This window comes from Arachis ipaensis, chromosome B8 (genome assembly GCF_059453495.1).
Source record: "Arachis ipaensis isolate K30076 ecotype BB chromosome B8, ASM5945349v1, whole genome shotgun sequence".
Classification (NCBI taxonomy): domain Eukaryota; kingdom Viridiplantae; phylum Streptophyta; class Magnoliopsida; order Fabales; family Fabaceae; genus Arachis; species Arachis ipaensis.
Window position 1 is genome coordinate 2,898,123 of NC_142443.1, and position 22,298 is coordinate 2,920,420.

At 37.9% G+C, this 22,298-nt stretch overlaps 1 protein-coding gene, 1 long non-coding RNA gene and 1 other non-coding gene across 3 annotated transcripts; all 3 read right to left on the reverse strand.

Moving 5' to 3' along the window:
- Positions 1 to 921: 921 nt before the first annotated feature.
- Positions 922 to 6,499, reverse strand: LOC107613322 (origin of replication complex subunit 1A-like). Its single transcript, XM_016315269.3, has 16 exons — positions 5,544 to 6,499; positions 5,291 to 5,426; positions 4,940 to 5,092; positions 4,700 to 4,840; positions 4,464 to 4,615; positions 4,280 to 4,379; positions 4,039 to 4,161; positions 3,795 to 3,956; positions 3,646 to 3,703; positions 3,307 to 3,485; positions 3,093 to 3,207; positions 2,795 to 2,865; positions 2,228 to 2,323; positions 1,795 to 1,871; positions 1,539 to 1,622; positions 922 to 1,339 (listed from the first exon to the last, which is right to left on the reverse strand). The coding sequence occupies exons 1-16, from the start codon at positions 6,395 to 6,397 to the stop codon at positions 1,273 to 1,275; spliced, it is 2,568 nt and encodes an 855-aa protein (XP_016170755.1). The 5' UTR covers positions 6,398 to 6,499; the 3' UTR covers positions 922 to 1,272.
- LOC148546998 (small nucleolar RNA snoR28) lies at positions 4,955 to 5,032 on the reverse strand. Its single transcript, XR_015898600.1, has one exon. It is a non-coding gene; the product is annotated as a small nucleolar RNA snoR28 (small nucleolar RNA).
- An 11,586-nt stretch (positions 6,500 to 18,085) lies between the features above and the next one.
- On the reverse strand, positions 18,086 to 19,020 carry LOC110266164 (uncharacterized). Its single transcript, XR_002353175.2, has 2 exons — positions 18,883 to 19,020; positions 18,086 to 18,391 (listed from the first exon to the last, which is right to left on the reverse strand). It is a non-coding gene; the product is annotated as an uncharacterized LOC110266164 (long non-coding RNA).
- Positions 19,021 to 22,298: the final 3,278 nt, after the last annotated feature.

Consider the following 22,298-nt stretch of genomic DNA (forward strand, 5'->3'; position numbering starts at 1 on the left):
TATAGCAAAAGTTTCTATGATATTAACAAAAGTCGAAGCAATGCCTTTAGGTCTCGCCGAAATTGCCTGTGTTGGGAACCATCGGTAGGCAATAGTTTTAAAGTTAATTGTGATGCAAGCTTGCATATGGATTCAAATTTAGCGGGATTTGAGTGTATTATTAGAGATTCTAAGGGAGATTGGATCTCGAGCTGCTCTAGAAGCATTCTCCCTTGGCCTATAATCAGATGTGAATTATTTGATGCTTGGAGGGGGCTGGTTTTAGCTTGGGATTGCGGTTTGAGGGATATTATATGTGAAACGGATTGCCTTGACATTCTTGCCCATCATGCATGAGCTTACAAGTGGATATTCATCTGAAGTAACAGATTTGGTTCACAAGATTCAGGAGCTTTTATCTCGTCCTTGGCTTGTTCACGTTGAATGGGTGTCCCGAGAAGCAAATAGAGCTGCGGATTGGATGGCTAAATATGGTGCCAAGAGTAACTCTAATTATGTTATTTGGTCTGAGCCTGGTGTTGATCTCCAATGAATCATTTGCTCGGATTTAGGATAGTTTTTGCTTTGTTTCTTTCCTTGTTTAGACACAAAAAAAAAAGTAACTTAATTTTTCCAATCCCTCAACTTGCGAATTCAATTGCATTGTTAGGAGAAATCGAGTATGACTGTCGTAAAATGATTAGTTTAACTTTTTCAAAACATTAAGAATTTTAACTTATCTTTTTAATTATCTTCCTAATTTTTAAATAAAAAAATTTAAATTTTATATTAACATTTTTAAAAAATAATATTTTATTCACTCATTTATTAAGATTCTTAATTATTACTCAGACATGTCAGCTATGTCTGTGCCTAATGTCAATGATCTGCCAGCAATGATAATAAGTAAACTTTTTAGATTACACGTAGAAGTTGAGCACATTTTCTGCTACTATATATAATCGGCTTGTATTTAAATTGCTGTTTATACAAATGAGACTATACAAATGCTATTCTTCAAGTGATTCACTCGTTTACTGGCCCTAAGATCTTGAATCTGGCATACACAAATGGGCTAACCCTTTCCCTACCTAAAAGAAATCGGTTCCATCTTTTAACTGAACAAAAGATGTTGGAACTAATGATTAAATAATTGCAAGTACTATAAATTTTCCACAATTACAGAAATTATAAAATAATTGAACGAAAATATATGGGCAAAATTTTTCTTTGCACTTCAGAGGCACTTTGGCAAGAATGTTCCAATTGAAGAACATAATGTAACTTTCAGTCCTAACTTAGATACTTCGACAGCCAAGGAAGATCCTTGCAGTCTCTCAGTGCAAAGGCTACATCATCGCTGCCAAAGTAAAATGAAACCAATCAACTTATTGTGATCAAATCAAATGTAATTAAGTAAATGCAATAAATAAAAAGAACAGATTCAACACGAAGCATATGTGTCTATGTCATATTAAGCATAATCGCAATATTTGTTTCTAAAATATAAAGACTCTATTCTATAGAAACAACTGTGACAAGAGATATTAAGAATTAACCTTGGGAAATTGAGCTGCAATTTTTGCAGCCTGTGCTTAGCACCTGCTTCACATAAAATAATCCTGCATTCGCCTAGCTTACAGCTGCAAACAAATTAGAACAGAAAAGTCTCAGTTTTAAATTATATGGAATTAGCATGGATCACATGCATTTTTTTAGTGTCATTCAAGTATTAGGCATGACAGCATTTTCTCCATTTCAGCTCAACAGCCACACCATATCAAATTCATGCAGAAAATGTATTAGAAATCTTACCCAACTTGCAGAAGAACATCATATCCGGGACACACTTCAGAGTTGCTTGTACAAAGACACGAAACCGTCATTGCCAGCTGCATTGTCAAATATAAGGAGATTATATAAGAATGGAAATATAAATTACATTGAACCTTCAGTTTCCATAATATAAGTTTTTTAACGAGAAAATCTACAAATTTTGCATGGGACAGCTCTGATGAAAGGAGCTAAACCAATACGGAGACAAGTTAGCTTCTTACTAGTGCGATTCTAGTAGAATGAACTCAGATAGAGATCTTATTGTTTTGTCAAATATGCATGCATCAAATAGACAAATACTTATCTAAGATGTAGACTTCATGTACTAAGGACTAATGTGTGAAGCTGCCAAGCTCTATGTATGACCTGAATGTATACAAGAGTAAAACAACAATGAGCTTTGGAAACTAACCTTTTCAAAAGTGGTTTCCCCCATTCCTGTTTTATAAAGTTCATGAACCATAGCTGTCAGGAAGATTTTGCTAAGTCTGGAACAGCTTTTTATCACCTTCAACAAGAATGACATATACAGTGTAAGACCGAAATGAAATGCTGGAAACATTCCTCCAAGTAAATGAATGTACAAAACTGCCTTATTACCTAGAAATCATATCATGGATTTTGCAGAAGAATATGCACATGCAGAACTGCCATTGATAACATCAACTTCCTATTTTAGAATGACATATGACTGGTGTGGTTCCACAAAATTACCAGTCACAGTTGATGAACTAAAACGGTGTTCGTATTGTAATTCTAAGCCAGAGTCATGTAAAAGAGAGTCGTCTTCTATGGAAAAAACTCATGTTTTCTAAAGTACCTAGCTGATGTAGATCAGCAACACTTTGTATATGTAATTTAAGTCACCACTACATCTCAATGATCTCACAATAACCTAAGGCATCATCTGTCATTTGCGAAACACAATGAAAATTCCAAAATCAATAAATAAATCGGCAAACTGGAAGTTTTAACTCACTTGAATATGAGGTGCCTGGAACATTTCTTGAATGGCAGCTTCAACGTCAGTCATACCAACAAGTCCTTTTCCTAGAAAGAATATGCAAAAAGGGATTACTAGGCAGAAGCAGCACAGCAGGAGTAAGAAGGAATTTATGCATATAGGTGATCCTATAGACTTTTAAGTTAATTACGTAATCCAAATATTCTAGCATTTAAGGCGGAAGGTGAAGCAATGACAGATGTGTATATCAATACAAAGCATGCAGACCTAGGCAAAATCCTATTTGTAAAATACGTAGGACACGTTCATATACCTGCCGCAACAAAATCAGGATTCACAGTTAGCTTCTTTATACGATAATCTGCTATTTCAGCTGCACGTCTGCATATCTCCAAGGCACGTCGTGCATCTCCTGAGATTGCTGCAACCTGAAATAGATGCGAATCAATGACATATTGTGCCAAAACAAATGTCTATTATGCACAACAAGATATGAGGAAACTCATCTTAATGAAACAGAGACTAACCTTTCTTGAAGCAAATTCTATGGCTTGCTTTTCAAATATATCGATTCCTTTAAGGCGACTTGAAATGATTTCTTGAAGCTGCTGATAATTATATGGGCCAAAGCAAAGCCTCTGTATGCCCATTCGACTCGATATGCGAGGAAGTAACTTCTCTGGAAGATCCATGGTATTTGCTATCCCTGAATTCATCAGATTATCACAAGCCTAAGATATTTTAGGGTAGAAAGCCATTGCGGATGTATAATATGGATTCTTGTTTCAGCTTTCCCCTTATTTAATTTCCCCAACCAATCTGGAAGATCATAACACTGAAAAAATATGGCATGCCATAGGTCTTACCTATCACAATAAGTTTGGAATGTGCCTTAGTAGGCCAGTCAAGAATATTGTACAGTACCTGTAATTAATGCAACTTCATCATAATGTGATTCGTATACTAAAGAATAATGATCCAAATAAAACCTTTTGTAATAAAATTTGGAATTTACCGACTGGTTTCTGGTTACAAGAAGATCAAGCTCATCAATAAGCAAAATACATGGCCGATCAGCATCTTCCCCAGTCTTCTTCCCTTCAACAAATCTCTCATGCAAGAAGTGAAGAGCCTTTTTCCAGCTAACCCTGTGCCCATTTAATGCCTCATATATGACCTGAAGGAATATTGGAGCTATACATAAATCGGGAATATAGTCCATCTAAAGCTAAAAACAGTGTAGATTTCATTAACTTTACCCTATAGATATTCTCTGGTGAAGCCAACTTCAGACCATTAATCTCCACAAAACAGTAGGGTTTGATGTTTCCTGCATCAACTTCAGACCTCAAACTCCTCATTACTGATAGAACGCTCATTGTCTGCAGTTGCATATGAACAAAAGTTAACACCGAAAAATTAATAGATTGCTCCACAATAGCCAATTAAAGCCTCATTTGACTAAATAAACAATAGCTGTAGAACATAAGAAAAAAATACCTTGCCAGTTCCTGGAACACCATGAATATAGAGGCAACGCCCCAGACATTGATCATCACAAATAGCACCTTTAATGAATGTATTTATCTCTTCCATTTCTCTATATAAAAGCATGCATGATTAGTAACTTGAGAGAGAGAGATAAAAAATCTCGAAAACGAAAATAATTCAAACTTCAACATACTTATTTCTACATGGCAACGATTTAGGCAATGATGCTAACAATAGTGAAGCCTTTACTCTCTCGAGATCTGTTTGTTTGTGAGACCTTACATGCTCCGGAATTCGTTTTGTACCTATCTTCTGAAGTCCAATGAACCGTCCTTTGTATTGATTCTGCATCATTTCAACATATCTTTCTTTAGGAAATCATAAATCTCAAACGAAGCAGAAATATAAAGTTAAAAGCAATGGACATACTGCTGCCGACTGATGACTTGTTGATGGTTGAGATCGTGTATTTTTTAAATTCTCCTCTTCATATACAATATCATCATCTGTATCAGAGTCTGATTCCTTGGAAACATTCCAATCTTCATCACTGTCAATCTCTTCGCCATCCTACCATGTAAGTATAAGCCCATGAATAATGGCATTAACTTATTTAATGAGAACAAAGGATACTTGAATTTCTTTTTCCCGATCTTCTAACATGATTACCTCTTTTTCATTGTCAATATCAGCAAGACGTTTGAAACTGTGCCAATGAATGTCATATTCATATTCACATAAGAAAATATCATCTCCCTCATTGCTAGCCTTGGCATAGTCTTTCGGGGTCATAACAAAGCAATGTCTAAGGATAGATTCCATCTGCAGTTAAGACAGAAACATCATGATAAACAAAAGGAGAATTCCTACTACCTTAAACTTCAGAGGCAGCCATGGAGTAAATTGCTGCAGGTTATGATAAATTCAAGAAGCTTGATAGAAGAAATCAACTAGTGAAATTTATTCATGCTAGCAATGTACTATTTGAATGTTAAAGCCAAAAAAGTTATAATATAGCACCTCAATGTCTGCAAATTCGTTGGTTTGATACAGTTCCCTGCTCAGGTTATGAGGTTGTCGCCCAGCAGAAGTCTCTTCTGGGATCACATACCACCGCACATGACACCAGTAGTTGTCATCCACTTCTTTCCATATACTGCTCACACCAATACCAATTTTACAAATCAAGGAAAACATCTAATCGATATCAATCACCATAACTACAAAAAAGCAAACAGTACAAGCTCCTTTAATTGCACAACATAAGATGTACCTTTGAATATGCGCAGCCCATAAATCACTTGAAAGAAGCTTCTGCCTCAGCGTCCTACTTAGTTTCTTGCCCTCTGGCGGCTTTGGAAAGCTAGCTTTCCTACCCATCTTACGATCCTCACAGAAACCACATACCCAATCCCCTTCAGGAACCTCTTTCAATGGAGGCGTCAAGCACTTCAAGTGAAACCCACCTAAACAATCATCACACTCAATCATTACCTCACTTCCAGAATCAAAGCAAAGCCTGCACTCCTCCGCTTCAGGATCTTCATCATCGGAGCTAGCATCTTCCCTCCTCTTCACATAAACATCATCACCAACTCCAAACTCGCCTCCATCATAAACCACCTTCTTATAATACACGCGCCTCTTAGTCAACCTCCCACTCTTTTTTCCACCTTTATCTCCATTTTCTAATTTCCCCTTTTTTGCAGCCATGGCTCTGGTAACAACCTTTCTCTCACTCTCCATCTTCCTCTTCTTCGTTTCCGACTGCTCAGGCGATGCCGGAGCAAACTGAATCTCAACCAAATCCCTGGCTTTCGCATTTTTTTGCTTCACTTCTTCACCGGCCTTCTTTTCAGATCCACCTTTAACAACCGAAGCACTTCGCGCAGTTCCAGTTCTACGTTTTATCACTTCGGTGGAATCATCGGCGTAATCAATGGATTGGCGAAAGTTGGCAGGTTCGGTGGAGTTGAAGTGGAGGGACCGTTGGCGCGTGGATCTGCGTGGAGTTGGCAGGGATTGGGGAGTGAGTGGAGTAATGGCGGGTGATGGTTTGTAATTGGATTGGGATCTGAGATTGGGCTTTGAGGGAGATTGAAGTGACTTGATTGGAGTTGCAGCCATGGATGAAACGAACGGATGAAGCTGCAACTTGGAGCTATAGTTAGGGTTTCGTGAGAGAGAGTGTGTGTGTGTCTGTGCTTAACTACGATAAGAATTGGCGCGAAATGTTCCCTCTCGCTCCCTCACCTTTTGAACAACGTCTATTTTTTTGCGCCTTTTTTGATTGTTGGGCCAAGTGATGGACCCTTTCAGGCCCAACCTATCAGCCCAGTTTTTGTAACGAATATATATGGTAATTAGATTGTAAAAAGGCATGTACTAAGCCTTCTTATCGACAAAAGAAAATTGCCTGCTAGACAAGAACAGAAATAAATAAATAAAATCGTCTACAAAATTATATAATTTTCCAATTACTCTCTGAAAAAATTTTTGAACAAGGAAAATATCCAAAGTTTTTTTTTTTTTTAACAAATGTCTAATTTATATTACTAAACATAGATAAAAATGGTTCCTCTTCAGAATAATATTATGCATAAAAGCTAACAAATTTTTTTATACAAGTATACATTAAAATCAATTGTTAAAATCAACTACTAGTATAATATATGTTACGTTGGGTAACCAGAGATTAGTGGGTTGGATTCGTTGGGTTGGCCCAATCGTCTGAGGAGGGAAGCCTTCGAGCGGGTTCGCGCCTTTAGGGCCTCCGTCCGACTTATGAGTGAATGGAGAGTGGTACCTGCAAAGACACTCCGATGCCTAAGTCAGCAAGGGTGTAAGCAGGTCTAGAGAATATTGGGACTTAAAGATACCTAAGGGGTGTCAGTGTATTTATAATGGGAGCCAATAACCACCGTTGGAGTAGTTTCACTTTATGAGGTGAATAACCGTCCCTTTATCTTAGGGAGATTGAGATTTGGTTCCTGGAAGTGGGTTGAGAGATTTTAGGGGCAGTTATTTAGTATTATCTACCAGTTAATCCTCGTTCCCGACTTCCTTAGAGTAAGTCGTGGCAAGAACCGACTTCTCAGGGGAAGGTCGGTGTAAGGTGAGGCTCAATCCTGTGGGTTGGGCCTTTGTTTGGACTTGGGCCTTAGCGTTGGGCCAGGGTATGAACAGTGCCCCTACTTGAGCCCAATTTCTTTCAGGAATTGAGTTCAAGTATTCTACTCAGGGTTGTAGCCGACTTGTAGTGGAACCGACGTGATTTTTTAGAACCGACGTGAATTTTGAATTTCTTCAGTCGCGTTTAATCAAGCGTCGCGTTTGTTAGGAGTTTACGTATTCATACGCAGGGATCAGTTACATTGGGAACGGTGCCTCTCTTTAAATGACGGCCTCCATTTTTACCATTATGCCCCTAACGTTTTTATAAATACTTTCCCTCTCTTTCCTTGCTTCGTTTCTGAAAACTTTCGCACTTCCTCTCCTCTATTCGAAAGAAGCTCTCATTCGAAGGAATTCCCCTTTCTCTGCTCCTATTCTTTTCTCAAGTAAAGGTTAGTTTTTCTCCACTCTCTTTTTACGAAATGCTTTTGTTTGCATGTTTTTATTTTAGAAAGGAGAGTTGGCTTGTAGACTCCTAGTGACTTTGTTTTACTTGGTTCCAGGCCCTTTAGAGACCCTGTCTTTGATCCTTTTTTTTCTTTTTCCTTTGTAGGTTTCACTATCCCCTTCTAGGAAAAAATGTCTGTGGTAGAAATCCTTGCTCAATGGGTAGATGTCACGGTTCTGGGGGAAGAACCTCTTGTATATACTGATTTCATTACCAACCTTCGCACTCATCATAGAATTTGTGCTTCTGACGAGGACGAGCCGAAGTATGAGTTGGTTGCCCCTGGTCCGGAAGACCGGGTTTGTTTTAGGAGGGCTTCTGAGGCAGCCCCTCATTTTTTCTATATGTATGAGAGCATGATTACCCGCTTGGGCATTTTTCTTCCTTTTTCTAACTTTGAGATAGCCGTTTTACGTCACTGTCGTGTTGCTCCTTCCCAACTTCACCCTAATTCTTGGGGTTTTCTGAAAATTTACCAATTTATCAGCCATGCATTGGACTTTCCGACTTCTTTGAAGATTTTATTTTTCCTCTTCCATACGACTAAGCCCTTTAGTGGGCAAAATAATAAACAGTAGTGGGTGTCTTTCCGGGCCATACAAGGCCGGAGAGTTTTTACCCTTTTTGATGAATCCTTTCATGACTTCAAAAATTTCTTTTTCAAAGTTCAAGCTGTAGAGGGTCACCACCCCGTTTTTCTGGATGAAACTTCTTCTCCTCGTTTTTCCCTGTACTGGCTAGAGGCCTCTCCTTGTGAAAAATACAGTTTGGATGATTTGGATGAGGTGGAGGCAGCCATTGTGGGGTTCCTCCGGGAAGTATGGGGGAGAGCCCCCTACTTGGATACAAAAAAGTTTCTCCAGGGGTCTCCGTCCTTTGTCCAGGCTCAGCTAGGTAGCTTTTTGTTTGTTTATCATATTTTCCGACTTGATGGTCGCACGACTTGTTTCTCTGGCTTGTTTTACTGACTTTAGCTTCCTAATTGCTTTTACAGAGATGGCGAAGAAGAATTTCAAGGAGTCTTACCAGAGAGTTCAGGAGGCCAAGGCGAGGTCCCGCGCCAAAGTCGGCGGCGCCAGGGCAGCTGGTCCTTCTCTTCCTTCTCCTCCCCTTCCTTCCCACAATTTGGGGACCCCCACCCGACCTATTGTTATTTCTTCCTCAGCCTCTTCTCTGCCGTCCCCTCCTCCCCGATCTTCCCCTGAGCCAGAAAAGAAGAAGCGCAAGACTTTAGAGTCTGGCTCTTCTTTTGAAGGTGAGGCCAAGGTGGATGCACCTCAGTTTGTTCGGAAGCATATCTATCCTCATACTCGTATAAGTATCGATGATGCTTCTGTTCGGAACCACCTTACTATTATGGCTCAGGAGAGTATCAGGGCGGCAGGGGTATGCACGAAGTTCCTGGATATTTTTTAGAAGACCCCCCTTAGCTCTTTGGGTTCATCCTCGAGGGTTGAGGAGTTAGAGGGGAGGCTTCTCTTATATCAAGGGCGGGAGAAGGAGTTGAGGGAGGAGGTCGCCAAATTGAAAGAGGAGAGGGATGGCCTCCAAGAGAGGGAGAGGAAGTTGCAGGCCCAGTGTTCAATGGCGGAGGGCCTGAGGGAGAAGGCGTATGAGAGTTATTCAAGTTTGTTCGAGGACCTTGTGGGGGTGAGGAAGGATTTTCTGAGATCTCAAGAAGCTTATACAGAGTTGGAGGACTCCATTGCTGATGGAGCTGAAGAGGCATGGAGGATCTTCAAAGAACAGGTCGAGGTCATTGCTCCTGACCTGGATCTCTCTCCTTTGGATCCGGATAAGATCGTGGTCGACGGAGCTATCGTTTCTCCTCCCTCTCCCCAATATGTCACCGAGTCTGATCTAAAGACTCGGAGGCAGAGGATAATGGAGTCCCCTCCCCGAGTTCTTCGAAAGCTCCTGGAACTTCCACTCCGTCTCCTATGAATATTTCTCTTCTTGGCCCTGATAGCGCTCTGACTACTCTCCCTGACTCTGGTGGTACTCCAACTACTCTTCCTGATTCTGGTGGTGCTCTAACTATTCCTCCTGGCTCTGGTGGTGACGTCTTTCCTAACTGAAAAAATTTATTGTGGCTATATGGGGGCCGGCCTGTGGGTCCCCCCTTTTTGAACTATTTATTTTTATGTTGTGGTGGTATTCTGCTGACATTTTCTTAGCCTTTTATTGCCATAAACAAAATATTAAAAATATCCTTTTTTGGATAAGAGTTTAGGTTACCTTTGTTGGTTGTGCGCATGCCTTTCTGTTTAGGTTTCAAAAAACCTTTTTTATCCTTGTTTTGAAAAACCTTTTCCTTGGATAATTGTCCTTTCTTTTTCTTAAATTTTTCTTAAGGACTTGGGACAGCCTTTGCCTTGGTGCTTTCTTATAGGTTTTCTGATCTTTTTTTGGTATTCCTTATACTCAATTTTTTTATTTATTGAGTTCTTGTGACTTAGGTTATTTTTGCGATGCATTTCTTTGTTTCTCGGTTTTTTCGACTTGTAAGTCAGATAATTTCCGAGTTTATCACGATCGACCTTTATAACATCTTTACACCGACTTGTACCTCGTCGTTTTATCCTGACGACCATCTAGATCAGTTCATGGGATTTTCACGCTTTGTCGAGCTTAAGTCGGCGCGTTTCGTAGAAAGAAAGAAAACGAGAAGGAATTTATAAGAGATATTGTAAAAGATCTTTATTTATTTGCTAAGGTACTTTATTGCTACTAAGGGTTTTTGACTATCTATGGCCCTTAGTCTCTACTGTGATGCCTCGTTAAAACCCCCCCCCCTTCAGAAAAAACCCTTTTCTTTTGGGAAAAAATCATGAAGTTGGGAAAAGAGTACATCAGGGAGTAGAGTTCGCTTTTAACTATAGTACCTTTTCATATTACAAGCATGCCATGACCTTGGTAACTCGGTGCCGTTCAAGTCGGTCACCTTATAATAACCTTTTTCCTAAAACCTCACAAATTTTGTATGGTCCCTTCCAATTAGCAGCGAGCTTCCCTTCCCCATATTTGTTGACTCCAATGTCGTTTTTGATTAAGACCAAGTCGTCTGGGGTGAAATTCATTCGTTTCTGATTAAGACCAAGTCGTCTGGGGTGAAATTTCTTCGAATGACTTTTTTGTTGTATCTAGTGGTCATTCTTTGCTTTAATGCCGCTTCCCTTATCTGGGCTTGCTCTCGGACTTCGGGGAGCAATTCAAGTTCCTATTTGTGCCCCTGTATGTTTCCGACCTCATCATGGAAGATCACCCTTGGACTTTGCTCGTCGATTTCTACTGGTATCATGGCTTCCACGCCATAGACAAGTCGGAAGGGTGTTTCCCCTGTGGCATATTGAGGCGTCGTCCGGTAAGCCCACAACAATTGTGGGAGCTCCTCAGCCCAAGCTCCTTTTGCGTCATGTAGCCTTTTCTTTAATGCTGCCAGTATGACTTTGTTAGCTGCCTCGACTTGTCCATTTGCTTGTGGATGTTCTACCGAAGTGAACTGGTGTTTGATCTTCATACTAGCTACCAGGCTTCTGAAGGTAGAGTCGGTGAACTGGGTTCCATTATCTGTGGTGATGGAATGAGGTATCCCATACCTTGTGATAATATTTTTGTAAAGGAACCTCCGACTTCTCTGGGTCGTGATGGTGGCTAATGGTTCTGCTTCTATCCACTTTGTGAAGTAGTCTATTTCCACAATTAAGTATTTGACTTGTCCTGGGGCCTGGGGAAAAGGTCCTAACAGATCCATCCTCCATTTTGCGAAGGGCCATGGAGAAGTTATACTGATGAGCTCCTCGGGGGGAGCCACGTGGAAATTTGCGTGCATCTGGCATGGCTGGCACTTCCTCACAAATTCTGTGGCATCCTTCTGCAAGGTCGGCCAGTAGAACCCAGCTCGGATTACTTTTCTGGCTAGCGACCTGGCTCCGAGGTGGTTTCCGCAGATCCCATTATGAACCTCTTCTAGTACTTCAGTGGTCCTTGAGGTCGGTACGCACTTCAGCAATGGTGTTGATATTCCTCTTTTATAGAGGATATTTTTCACCAGAGTGTAGTGTTATGCTTCTCTCCGGATTTTCTTGGCCTCTTTTTCCTCTTTGGGGAGGATGTCGAATTTTAGGTATTCGACCAAGGGATTCATCCATCCAAGGTTTAATCAGGTGATTTCAAGGACGTCTCATTTGTTCTCTGTTTTTACTACAGAGGGTTTTTGGAGAGTTTCCTGGATCAGGCTTTTATTATTCCCCCCTGGTTTGGTACTTGCTAATTTGGAGAGGGCATCTGCTCTGCTATTAAGATCTCGAGTTATGTGTCTGATCTCGATTTCTGCAAAGCGCCCGAGGTGCCCCAAATTTTTTTCTAAGTATTTCTTCATATTTGGGTCTTTAGCCTGATACTCTCCGTTTATTTGGGAGGTCACTACTTGAGAGTCGCTGAATATCATCACTTTGTTGCACCGACCTCTTCTGCCAACTTTAAACCTGCGATCAGGGCTTCATATTCTGCCTGATTATTAGAAGCTGGGAATTCAAATTTGAGGGAAACCTCTATTTGTGTTCCCCCTTCGTTAACCAGTATTATGCCTGCACCGCTTCCTGCCTTGTTTGAGGATCCATCTACGTATAGTTCCCACGTAGTTGGCTTTTCCTCTTGGTCTCCCACATACTCCGCTATGAAGTCGGTGAGGCATTGGGCTTTGATTGCCGTCCGAGTTTCGTACTTCAAGTCAAACTCAGATAGCTCTATCACCCACTGAACCATTCTCCCTGCAACATCCGTCTTTTGGAGGATTTGCTTCATAGGTTGGTTCGTTCGGACTCTTATTGTGTGGGATTTGAAGTAAGATCGTAACCTTCGTGAGGCTATTACTAAGGAGTAAGCGAACTTCTCTAGTTTGTGGTACCTTAGTTCAGGGCCTTGTAGAACTTTGATGGTGAAGTACACGGGATGCTGCCCGACCTCATCTTCTCATATCAGGGCTGTTGCTACAGCTTTATCTGCTACAGACAAGTATAGAACGAGCTTTTCCCTAACTAGAGGTCGGGTCAGGATTGGAGGTTGGCTCAAGAACCTTTTGAACTCCTGGAATGCTTTTTCGCACCCTGGAGTCCATTCAAACTGACATCCCTTTCTTAGTAGAGAGAACAGTGGAAGGGATTTTAATGCTGATCCAACCAAAAACCTGGAGAGGGCTGCAAGTCGACCATTCAATTGTTGAACCTCTCTTAAGCAAGTCGGACTTTTCATTTCTTGGATGGCTTTGCACTTGTCGGGATTTGCTTCAATCCCCCTTTGTGTCAGCATAAATCCCAGAAATTTCCCAGCCTCCACCGTGAAGGTACACTTTGCGGGGTTTAGCCTCATCCCATGTAACCTTATGGTGTTGAAGACTTGCGAGAGGTCTGTCAAGAGGTCAGTTTCTTCCTTGGTTTTTACCAGCATGTTTTCTACGTATACTTCCATTAACTTCCCGCGGTGGGGAGTGAACATCTTATTCATCAGCCTTTGATATGTGGCCCTAGCATTCTTTAATCCAAATGGCATGACCACGTAGCAATAGTTTGCTCTAGGCGTGATGAATGATGTTTTTTCTTGATCCGACTTGTACATCGGGATCTGATTGTATCTCGAGTAGGCATCCATAAACGACAAGTATTGATACCCCGAGCTAGAATCCACTAGAGTATCAATGCTTGGAAGTGGATATGGGTCCTTGGGACATGCCTTATTTAGGTCGGTATAGTCGATGCACATCCTCCATTTGCCGTTTTGCTTCTTGACTAGCACTACGTTTGCTAGCCATGTTGGATATTTAACTTCTCTGATGAAGCTGGCTTCCAGGAGTGCTTGTATTTGCTCCTCCACCGCTTGAGCTCGTTTTGGGCCGAGCTTACGCCTTCGCTGCTGTACAGGTCGTGACCCCGGATATACTGAGAGCCTATAGGACATGAGCTCAGGGTCTATCCTAGGCATGTCGGAGGCTTTTCAGGCAAAGAGGTCAGAATTGTCTCTTAATAGCTTTGTCAACCTTTGTTTTAAGTTTTCCTCTAGGTTGGCTCATATGTTGGTATTTTTTCCTTCCTCTTCGCCGACCTGTACTTCTTCAGTTTTTTCCCCTGGTTGTGGCCGCAACTCTTCTTTGGCTCTCGCGCCGCCGAGCTCAATGGTGTGGACTTTCTTGCCTTTTCCCCTCAGGTTCAGGCTTTCATTGTAGCATTTTCTTGCCAATTTCTGGTCTTTCCGTACCGTTGCTATCCCCGCATATGTTGGGAATTTCATGCAAAGATGAGGGGGTAGACACCACGGCTCCGAGTCGATTTAGGGTAGTTCTGCCAATTAAGGCATTATATGCTGACCCCACATCGATGATTATAAAGTCTATGCTTAGAGTTTTGGATTTTTCCCCCTTTCCAAAGGTCGTGTGGAGGGGTAGGAATCCTAATGGTTTTATTGGCGTGTCGCCTAGTCCGTACAAGGTATCAGTGTAAGCCCTTAACTCCTTTTCATCCAACCTTAGTTTGTCAAACGCGGGCTTAAAAAGGATTGTCTGCTGAACTCCCTTGGTCTACTAGAGTTCTGTGGAGATGGGCATTGGTTAGGATCATGGTTATTACCACTGGATCATCGTGTCCAGGGATTACTCCTTGCCCATCCTCCTTTGTAAATGAGATAGTTGGGAGGTCGGGTGCTTCGCTCCCGACCTGGTAAACTCGCTTGAGGTGTCTCTTGCGAGACGACTTGGTGAGTCCCCCTCCCGCAAATCCCCCCGAGATCATATGTATGTGTCTCTCGGGAGTTTGCGGTGGTGGGTCTCTTATGTCCCCGTCATCTCGCTTTCTTTTCCCATGATTGTCCGACCTTTCCATGAGATATCGGTCAAGTCGGCCTTCTCTGGCCAGCTTTTCTATCACATTTTTAAGGTCGTAGCAATCATTCGTCGAGTGACCATACATCTTATGGTACTCACAGTAATCGCTACGGCTTCCTCCCTTTTTATTTTTGATGGGCCTAGGAGGCGGTAGTCTTTCAGTATTACAGATTTTTCTGTATACATCCACTATGGAAACTTTTAGAGGAGTATAGGAGTGATATCTCCTCGGTCTGTCGAGACCGACCTCCTCTTTTTTCTTGGGCTCCCTTTCTTTCTCTTTTATCGAGTGGGGGTGCCCAGGTCACCAACTCGGCTCTCGTAGTCTGGCATTCTCCTCCATGTTGATGTACTTTTCTGCTCTTTCTTGTACATCGCTCAAGGAGGTGGGGTGCTTTTTGATATGGACTGCGAGAAGGGACATTCTCTAAGTCCATTTACTAGTCCCATGATGACTGCCTCAGTGGGCAGGTCTTGAATCTCCAAGCACGCTTTGTTGAACCTTTCCATATAGTCCCGTAAAGGTTCTCCGACCTCCTGCTTTACTCCCAAGAGGCTCGGTGCGTGCTTTACTTTATCCTTCTGGATGGAGAACCTCATTAAGAACTTTCTCGAGAGGTCCTCAAAGCTGGTGACCGACCTAGGAGGCAGGCTGTCGAACCACTTCATCGCTGCCTTTGACAAGGTGGTCGGGAAGGCTTGCAACGAGTAGCATTAGAAGCATCAGCCAGATACATCCGACTTTTGAAATGCTTAAATGATGCTTCGGATCTGTGGTTCCGTCATAGAGGTTCATATCAGGGCTTTTGAAGTTTCTTGGCACTTTTGCCCTCATTATGTCCTCACTGAATGGATCCTCTCCTCCCAGGGGCGACTCTTCTCGGTCGCCACGGGAGTTCCGACTTCTAAGGGAGGATTCTAGCTTTAAGAGTTTTTCTTCTAACTCTTTTCGCCGCTCTATCTCTTCCCTTAGATTTCGCTCCGCCTCTCGTTATCGCTCTAATTCCTGTTCCAGCTGTTCCAAACGACCTTGGTGGCCATGGACCAGCCCCATCAACTCGGCTGCGTGGGTGGCCCTTCCTTTCCCAATTCGCGTCCCTCCGAGGAGTTTACCTTTGGGTTTTTTTAACCCGGAGGTGCCTTCTCTATGCTGGTCGTTGGCTCCCTGGTGAAGGGTCAGGTCCGCATCATTATTTCCGGTGTCTAGATTTTCTTGTTCGGAATCAGACGCCGTATGACCATCCTCTGGTGAATTATTCGCCATTACTGGTGGATCTCTCGGGTCTCCGGCAACGGCGCCAATGTTACGTTGGGTAACCGGAGATTAGTGGGCTGGATTCGTTGGGTTGGCCCAATCGTCTGAGGAGGGAAGCCTTCGTGCGAGTTCGCGCCTTTAGGGCCTCCGCCCGACTTGTGAGTGTGAGTGAATGGGGGGTGGTACCTGCAAAGACACTTCGATGCCTAAGTCAGCAAGGGTGTGAGCAGGTCTAGAGAATATTGGGACTTAAAGATACCTGAGGGGTGTCAGTGTATTTATAATGGGAGCCAATAACCACCGTTAGAGTAGTTCCACCTTATGAAGTGAATAACCGTCCCTTTATCTTAGGGAGGTTGAGATTTGGCTCCTGGAAGTGGGTTGAGAGATTTTAGGGGCAGTTATTTAGTATTATCTGCCAGTTAATCCTCGTTCCCGACTTCCTTAGAGTAAGTCGTGGCAAGAACCGACTTCTCAAGGGAAGGTCGGTGTAAAGTAAGGTTCAATTCTGTGGGTTGGCCTTTTGTTTGGACCTGGGCCTTAGCGTTGGGTCAGGGTATAAACAATATATATGTTAGAATATAAAGTATATATTAAAAATAAATTAAATAATATATATTTATTTATTAATAATTAGTAATATATTGATTTTGGCAATTGATTAGTAATAACATTAATTTTATTGACGAATGAATTAGTGTATATACAAGGCAATATTCAAATTCTCAACATTTATGTAAACGCTAACTACTCAACCAACCCAAATTCATTTCTAAAATGTGTTATATAATACATAAACATGTTAAAAAATTGATATTTAGTTATTTACAACATAACATGGTCCCATTTTTGGAGACATGGGCCATCAAGTAATGGTCCCAATACATGTTAATGCCAAAGCTTCCTATAATGCTTACTTGCTCGTGTCGCGCTTTTGCTACAATGCTTCGTTCCAGATTAAAAAATATGTGAATCCAATCCAATCTAACCCAAAGATCCAATCTGAGTTCAACGACTATGAATGTGACTGATCCAATGCTAAATTAAAATGTATATTGACTTAGCGGCAAGTGTATAACTATTTTGATTATAGTTTATATTAGTTATGGATAATTTTTTTTTTTAGAGTTTATTTTATTATTTGTGAAATTAATGTTTTGTTATAAAAAAATTTATAATTTATAATTTTTTTAATTTTATGAATCACGTTTATGTTCCGTCTTACAATTCAATGGTTTACGATTATAAACTAATTTTCGAAGTCGAGATAAAAACTGTGAATTCATTATTTTGTGCGTTACTTAACGGACAAAGTAGGTCGATTGGTGCATCTCTTTCAAAAAAACAAATACATGTGTCAATTGGTTGTGTTTTCTGGCATAAATCATTATAACCAAACAATTATTTTTGCTGTTGCCCTTGTTGCAAATGAGACTGAGGAGACTTATTCCTAGCTATTTGAAAAAAATTTGGAAGCTAGGAAAGGTCAGGCAAAAAAATCGGCTAAAAACAGTCATAACTTATCTTATTTAACATTCATTAATTGTTGCGACAATTAATTAATGCTAAAACTATTAAATTTTATTTAGTAGTTACTTTAATAAAGATTTTACAAATATTTTTTATAAAAGTATTTATTTAGCCGCATTTTAAAAATATGATTTATATAAAAAAAATAATTTTAAAAAATAACAATCTTTTTAGACAATAATAACATTTTTATAACGTATTAAAATTAAATCTTATAATCTCCATTTACTTATTAAAATGAATAATTTTCATATGAAGATAATTATAATATTTTTATTAAAATATTCACCCATTTATTAATATAAGTAACCTTAATAATTACCTTTAAATAAAACATTTTAAAATATATCTACATATGCTCTTTTATTAATTTCTTCTTATTCAAGGCTGTGGTGTATACAACTATGGAGTTATGGATTTATTATTATAATATAAAAAAACTTTTAAATATATCAATACATCAATATTTTAATAATTTTTAATTATTAATTTTAATTATATATATTTTTTATAATTAAAATCAACGATTAAAAATTATTAAAATACTAATATATTCCGATAAATTTAAAAGTTTTTTTTACAATATATGAAGGGCCGCGAAACGCATGATAATGATTATGGCAAATTAAATCAAATGATCTTCTGAATGGCAACCTGGGTCGAGCCGTGTGTAAGTACACAAGCATTTTGTGTTGTTATCATTGCAAGAGCCTCTTGGAATCGATACGGGACTTGAATACACGAAACGACAGTGTGAACGACAACTTTCGAAAGTGCAATTTGGAAAGGGTATTAGCTTGTGACATGTCCATAGTTGTGCCTCTACTAATAATCCACCATCTGCAACAATAAAACAATATTATTTATTATTAATTAATTATTTCTAAAACACATGACAAGGATGAATCATGAACAAATAATCAGCTACGTTGTTTAGGGTTTGTTTGGGTGAACTTTTAAGAAAAGATCTTTTTTTGAGTTATCTTCTTTTAAAAGATCTTATAGAGAAGTAAAAGTAATTTTGTGTTTGGATATCTCATGTAAAAAGGTCTTTTTATCAATCAATTATGTTTGGATATAACAATATAAAAGTACTTTTTTGTTTATTTATTACATGAAAAATATCTTTTTTTAAAGAAAAAATGATCTTTTAAAAAAATATGTAAATTACAACTTCTCAAAAAAGATATTTTTTTATTTTTCTAGTACTTTTACTTTTACTACTAAAAATTTGTCAAACACGCTAAAAAATAATAAAAAATATTTTTTCATTAAAAAAAAATTTTTTTTATAGAATAATAACATCCAAACAAATACTTAATAATACATACCAGAGGCAAAGGAGAGAACAACAAACAAAATTATAAGAGAAGTGGGCATAATTTGATTCTTCATTGTTTTCTGTATCATAAGAATTATTTGTGTAGAACTATTAGATGTATCTGAGGATGATGAATAAGATTAAATAGTCGCTACTAAATACTATTGTGAATATAGAATTGTCAAGGTACTTATTTATTTAATTCATAGAGGAGGTTGAGGATAGAGACGATTTTAGTCAACTGAAATTTATGATTCTATTTATTGATAATATACTTAATCAATGTAAATATCATTTTTATTTAATTGATGATTGACTGCATTTAATATTCATTTATTATATATTAATAATTAATAATGTTATAATTAAAATCAGAAATATTTGATTATTAAAAAGAATAAATAAAAAATAGTTAAAATTTGTCTTATTTAATATTTATTAATTGTCACGACAATTAATGAATACTAAATAAGATAAATTTTAACTATTTTTTTGTCTCCTTAATATTACCAATTTAAAATATATTGCATGACACTGTTTTATAATGGAATTAAAATCTTTTTTCTTCAAAATCAAAAAGATGATTTCTTTTTTCTCTCTCTTTTTTTATGTTTCTTCCTTTTCTATTTATTTTATTTCTCTTATATATTATTATTATTAAATATGAAACTAACTACACACTCTTTAATTATCAATAACACATCATCTATATTATCTTACCAAAATATTTATGATTTTGTCCGTTTTTGAAAAAATCTAATCCCGTTAATTATTTATTGTAACAATAAATGTATACCGATTTAATGATTGTGTCATTAATATTAAAATTAATTTAGTTTGTCTTATTAAAAATAAATTAATATTTAAAGTGGTTCCTGAACTTGCAATCGAACTTCAGTGTTGTTCCTAAATTTTAAATTGTCCCAAATTTGTCTCTAAACTTAATAACGGTCATCTCTAAAATACTTTCTAGTGACAGAATAATGATGTGATTGGATAGATACCACGCTGGACTGGTAAAACATCACCATTTCATTTTTCGCGCATAAATAGAGCATAAACGACCTCTTTTAGAGTATTTTGAGAGGTTTTAACTCTAACATGTTAAAAACCTTCAAAATATCCTAATTAAACGATGTGGTTTATGTTCTATTTGAGCGCCAAAAATAAAATGGCGACTTTTTACCAGTCTAGCGTGGTTTCTAGCGTAGCCTCCATTCAACTACGTCATCATTTCATCACAGGAACGACTGTTGATAAATTCAGGAATACAAATTTAAGAACCACTTTGAATATTAACTCAAAAAAAATCATTACAAGTATATTTACATTTCAAAGACTCAACGTCAATTATATGTTAGGATATATTAGGATATTTATATATATTAATTATACAGATATGTTATACATCTAAGTATTATTGTCAATCTAAATTTAATCAAATAGACTTAACACTAATAAAAATTACTCTTATTAAAAGGGCGTAATTATACGCGCGGGACTTTACATTATCGTTGACGTCGTCGTCTTCTTCTTCTTCGCGTTCCTCCTCCTTCTCCTCCTCATTTTTCTCGTTTTTCTTCTTCTTCTTCGTGTTCTTTCTTCTTCACATATTTTTTCCTCAACGTCATTTTTTTCCTCCTCTTCTCCTTAGTAATTTTGCAGTATTATGTGTTTTTTCTTTTTCTTTATTTGACTTTTCTTCTCTTTTTATTGGTCTTATTCCTCTCAAGAGAGTGAAACAAGAAGAATTATAACAAAATGAAATAAGAAGATAAAGAAGAAAAAAATGAAAAAGAAAAAGAAAAATCAGCAGTAGTAGAAGATGAGAAGGAAGAGTTTTGAATTTTATAGAACAATGAGACTAAATGCACCTTAATTCACTCAAAAATGAATTTGAAACTACATCTAGAATGAACTAAAAATTAAATTTCGAATGAACAGAAATTACTTAATAATGACGATACACAAACAAACTCATTTCAAAACAAGCATAGACAAAGTGCAGCTTATTTAAATCCAGAATGAATCAAAATTATTTAATGATTGTGTTTGAAAATAAGCACACAAACAAATTGAATGATCAGAAATTTACACAGAAATAAATTGAAATTACATACAGAATAAACCGAAAATTAAATTCCAAATGAACCGAAATTACTTAATGATGATAATACACAAACAAACGCGTTTCAAAACAAGCACATACCAAGTCAATTTTGGATCAAACAATATCATCAATATGCCAAAAATTCGATGACAACGATAATAATAACGACGATACGTATTAGAAGAAGATGACAATGATGATTAGAAAGAGTTTTGAATTGTGCAGAACAACGAGACCAAGTGCACCTTAATTTACTCAGAAATGAACCGAAATTATATCCAGAGAGAACCGAAATTACTTAATGACGACGATACACAAATAAACTCGTTTCAAAACAAGCATAGACCAAGTATACCTTATTTAAATCCAGAATGAACCAAAATTACTTAATGATTATGTTCAAAAACAAGAAGACAAACAAAATTGAATCATGAACAAAATCACATCTAAATCCATCAAGTGATTTGATAGCATTATACTTTTTTTCTTTTTTTTGTTTGATTTTTTCATGTTTTTATTATTGTTAAGAGGATAAAATAAGAAGGATTATGAGAAAAAAACAAGAAAAATCAGAGAAGATGAACAAGACAAGAAGAAGAACATGATGGAGAGTTTTGAAAAAATTTTTATTTTTGTTTCTTCTTTTTTGTTTGTTTTTTTTTTCTCTTTTTTTTTGTTTTATTCCTCTCATCAAAAGCATAGGTGAGGAGAAAGAGTTTTGAATTATGTAGAACAACGAGACAAAATACACCTTAATTCACTTAGAAATAAACCGCAATTATATCCAAAATGAACCAAAAAATAAATTTCAAATAAACTGAAATTATTTAATAATGACGATATACAAACAAACTCGTTTCAAAACAAACACAGACCAAATGTACCTTATTTAAATCCAAAATAAATTGAAATTATTTAATAATTACATTAAAAAACAAGCATACAAACAAAGTTGAATAATTATTAAGAATCAGAAATGTTTGGTAACAAAAAAAATTAACCAAAAACAGCTATAACTTACTTTATTTAGCATTTATTAATTGTTACGATAATTAATAAATGTTAAATAAGGCAAGTTCTGACAGTATTTTTTGTGTACCTAGCATTGCCGATTAAGAATAGGGTTTGCTCTTCCAAAGGAAACACATTTGGACTAAAGAGATACTTGAGACCCAATTGGATAGAGGACCGAAACAATTTAATTAGTTGATGACAATAACATGATGCATGCATATATTAACGTTTCTTCTCTCTATTGAATTCATTCAAAACGAACGTACTATCATATATATAAGCATGAGTAAGCATATAATAAA

Coding starts and splice junctions, on each gene's coding strand:
- LOC107613322 (XM_016315269.3), bottom strand. CDS start 6,397: ATGGCTGCAACTCCAATCAAGTCACTTCAATCTCCCTCAAAGCCCAAT. Junction 5,427..5,543: donor TGGGCTGCGCATATTCAAAG/GTACATCTTATG, acceptor TGGTGTGAGCAG/TATATGGAAAGAAGTGGATG. Junction 4,841..4,939: donor ATATTGACAATGAAAAAGAG/GTAATCATGTTA, acceptor CTTACATGGTAG/GATGGCGAAGAGATTGACAG.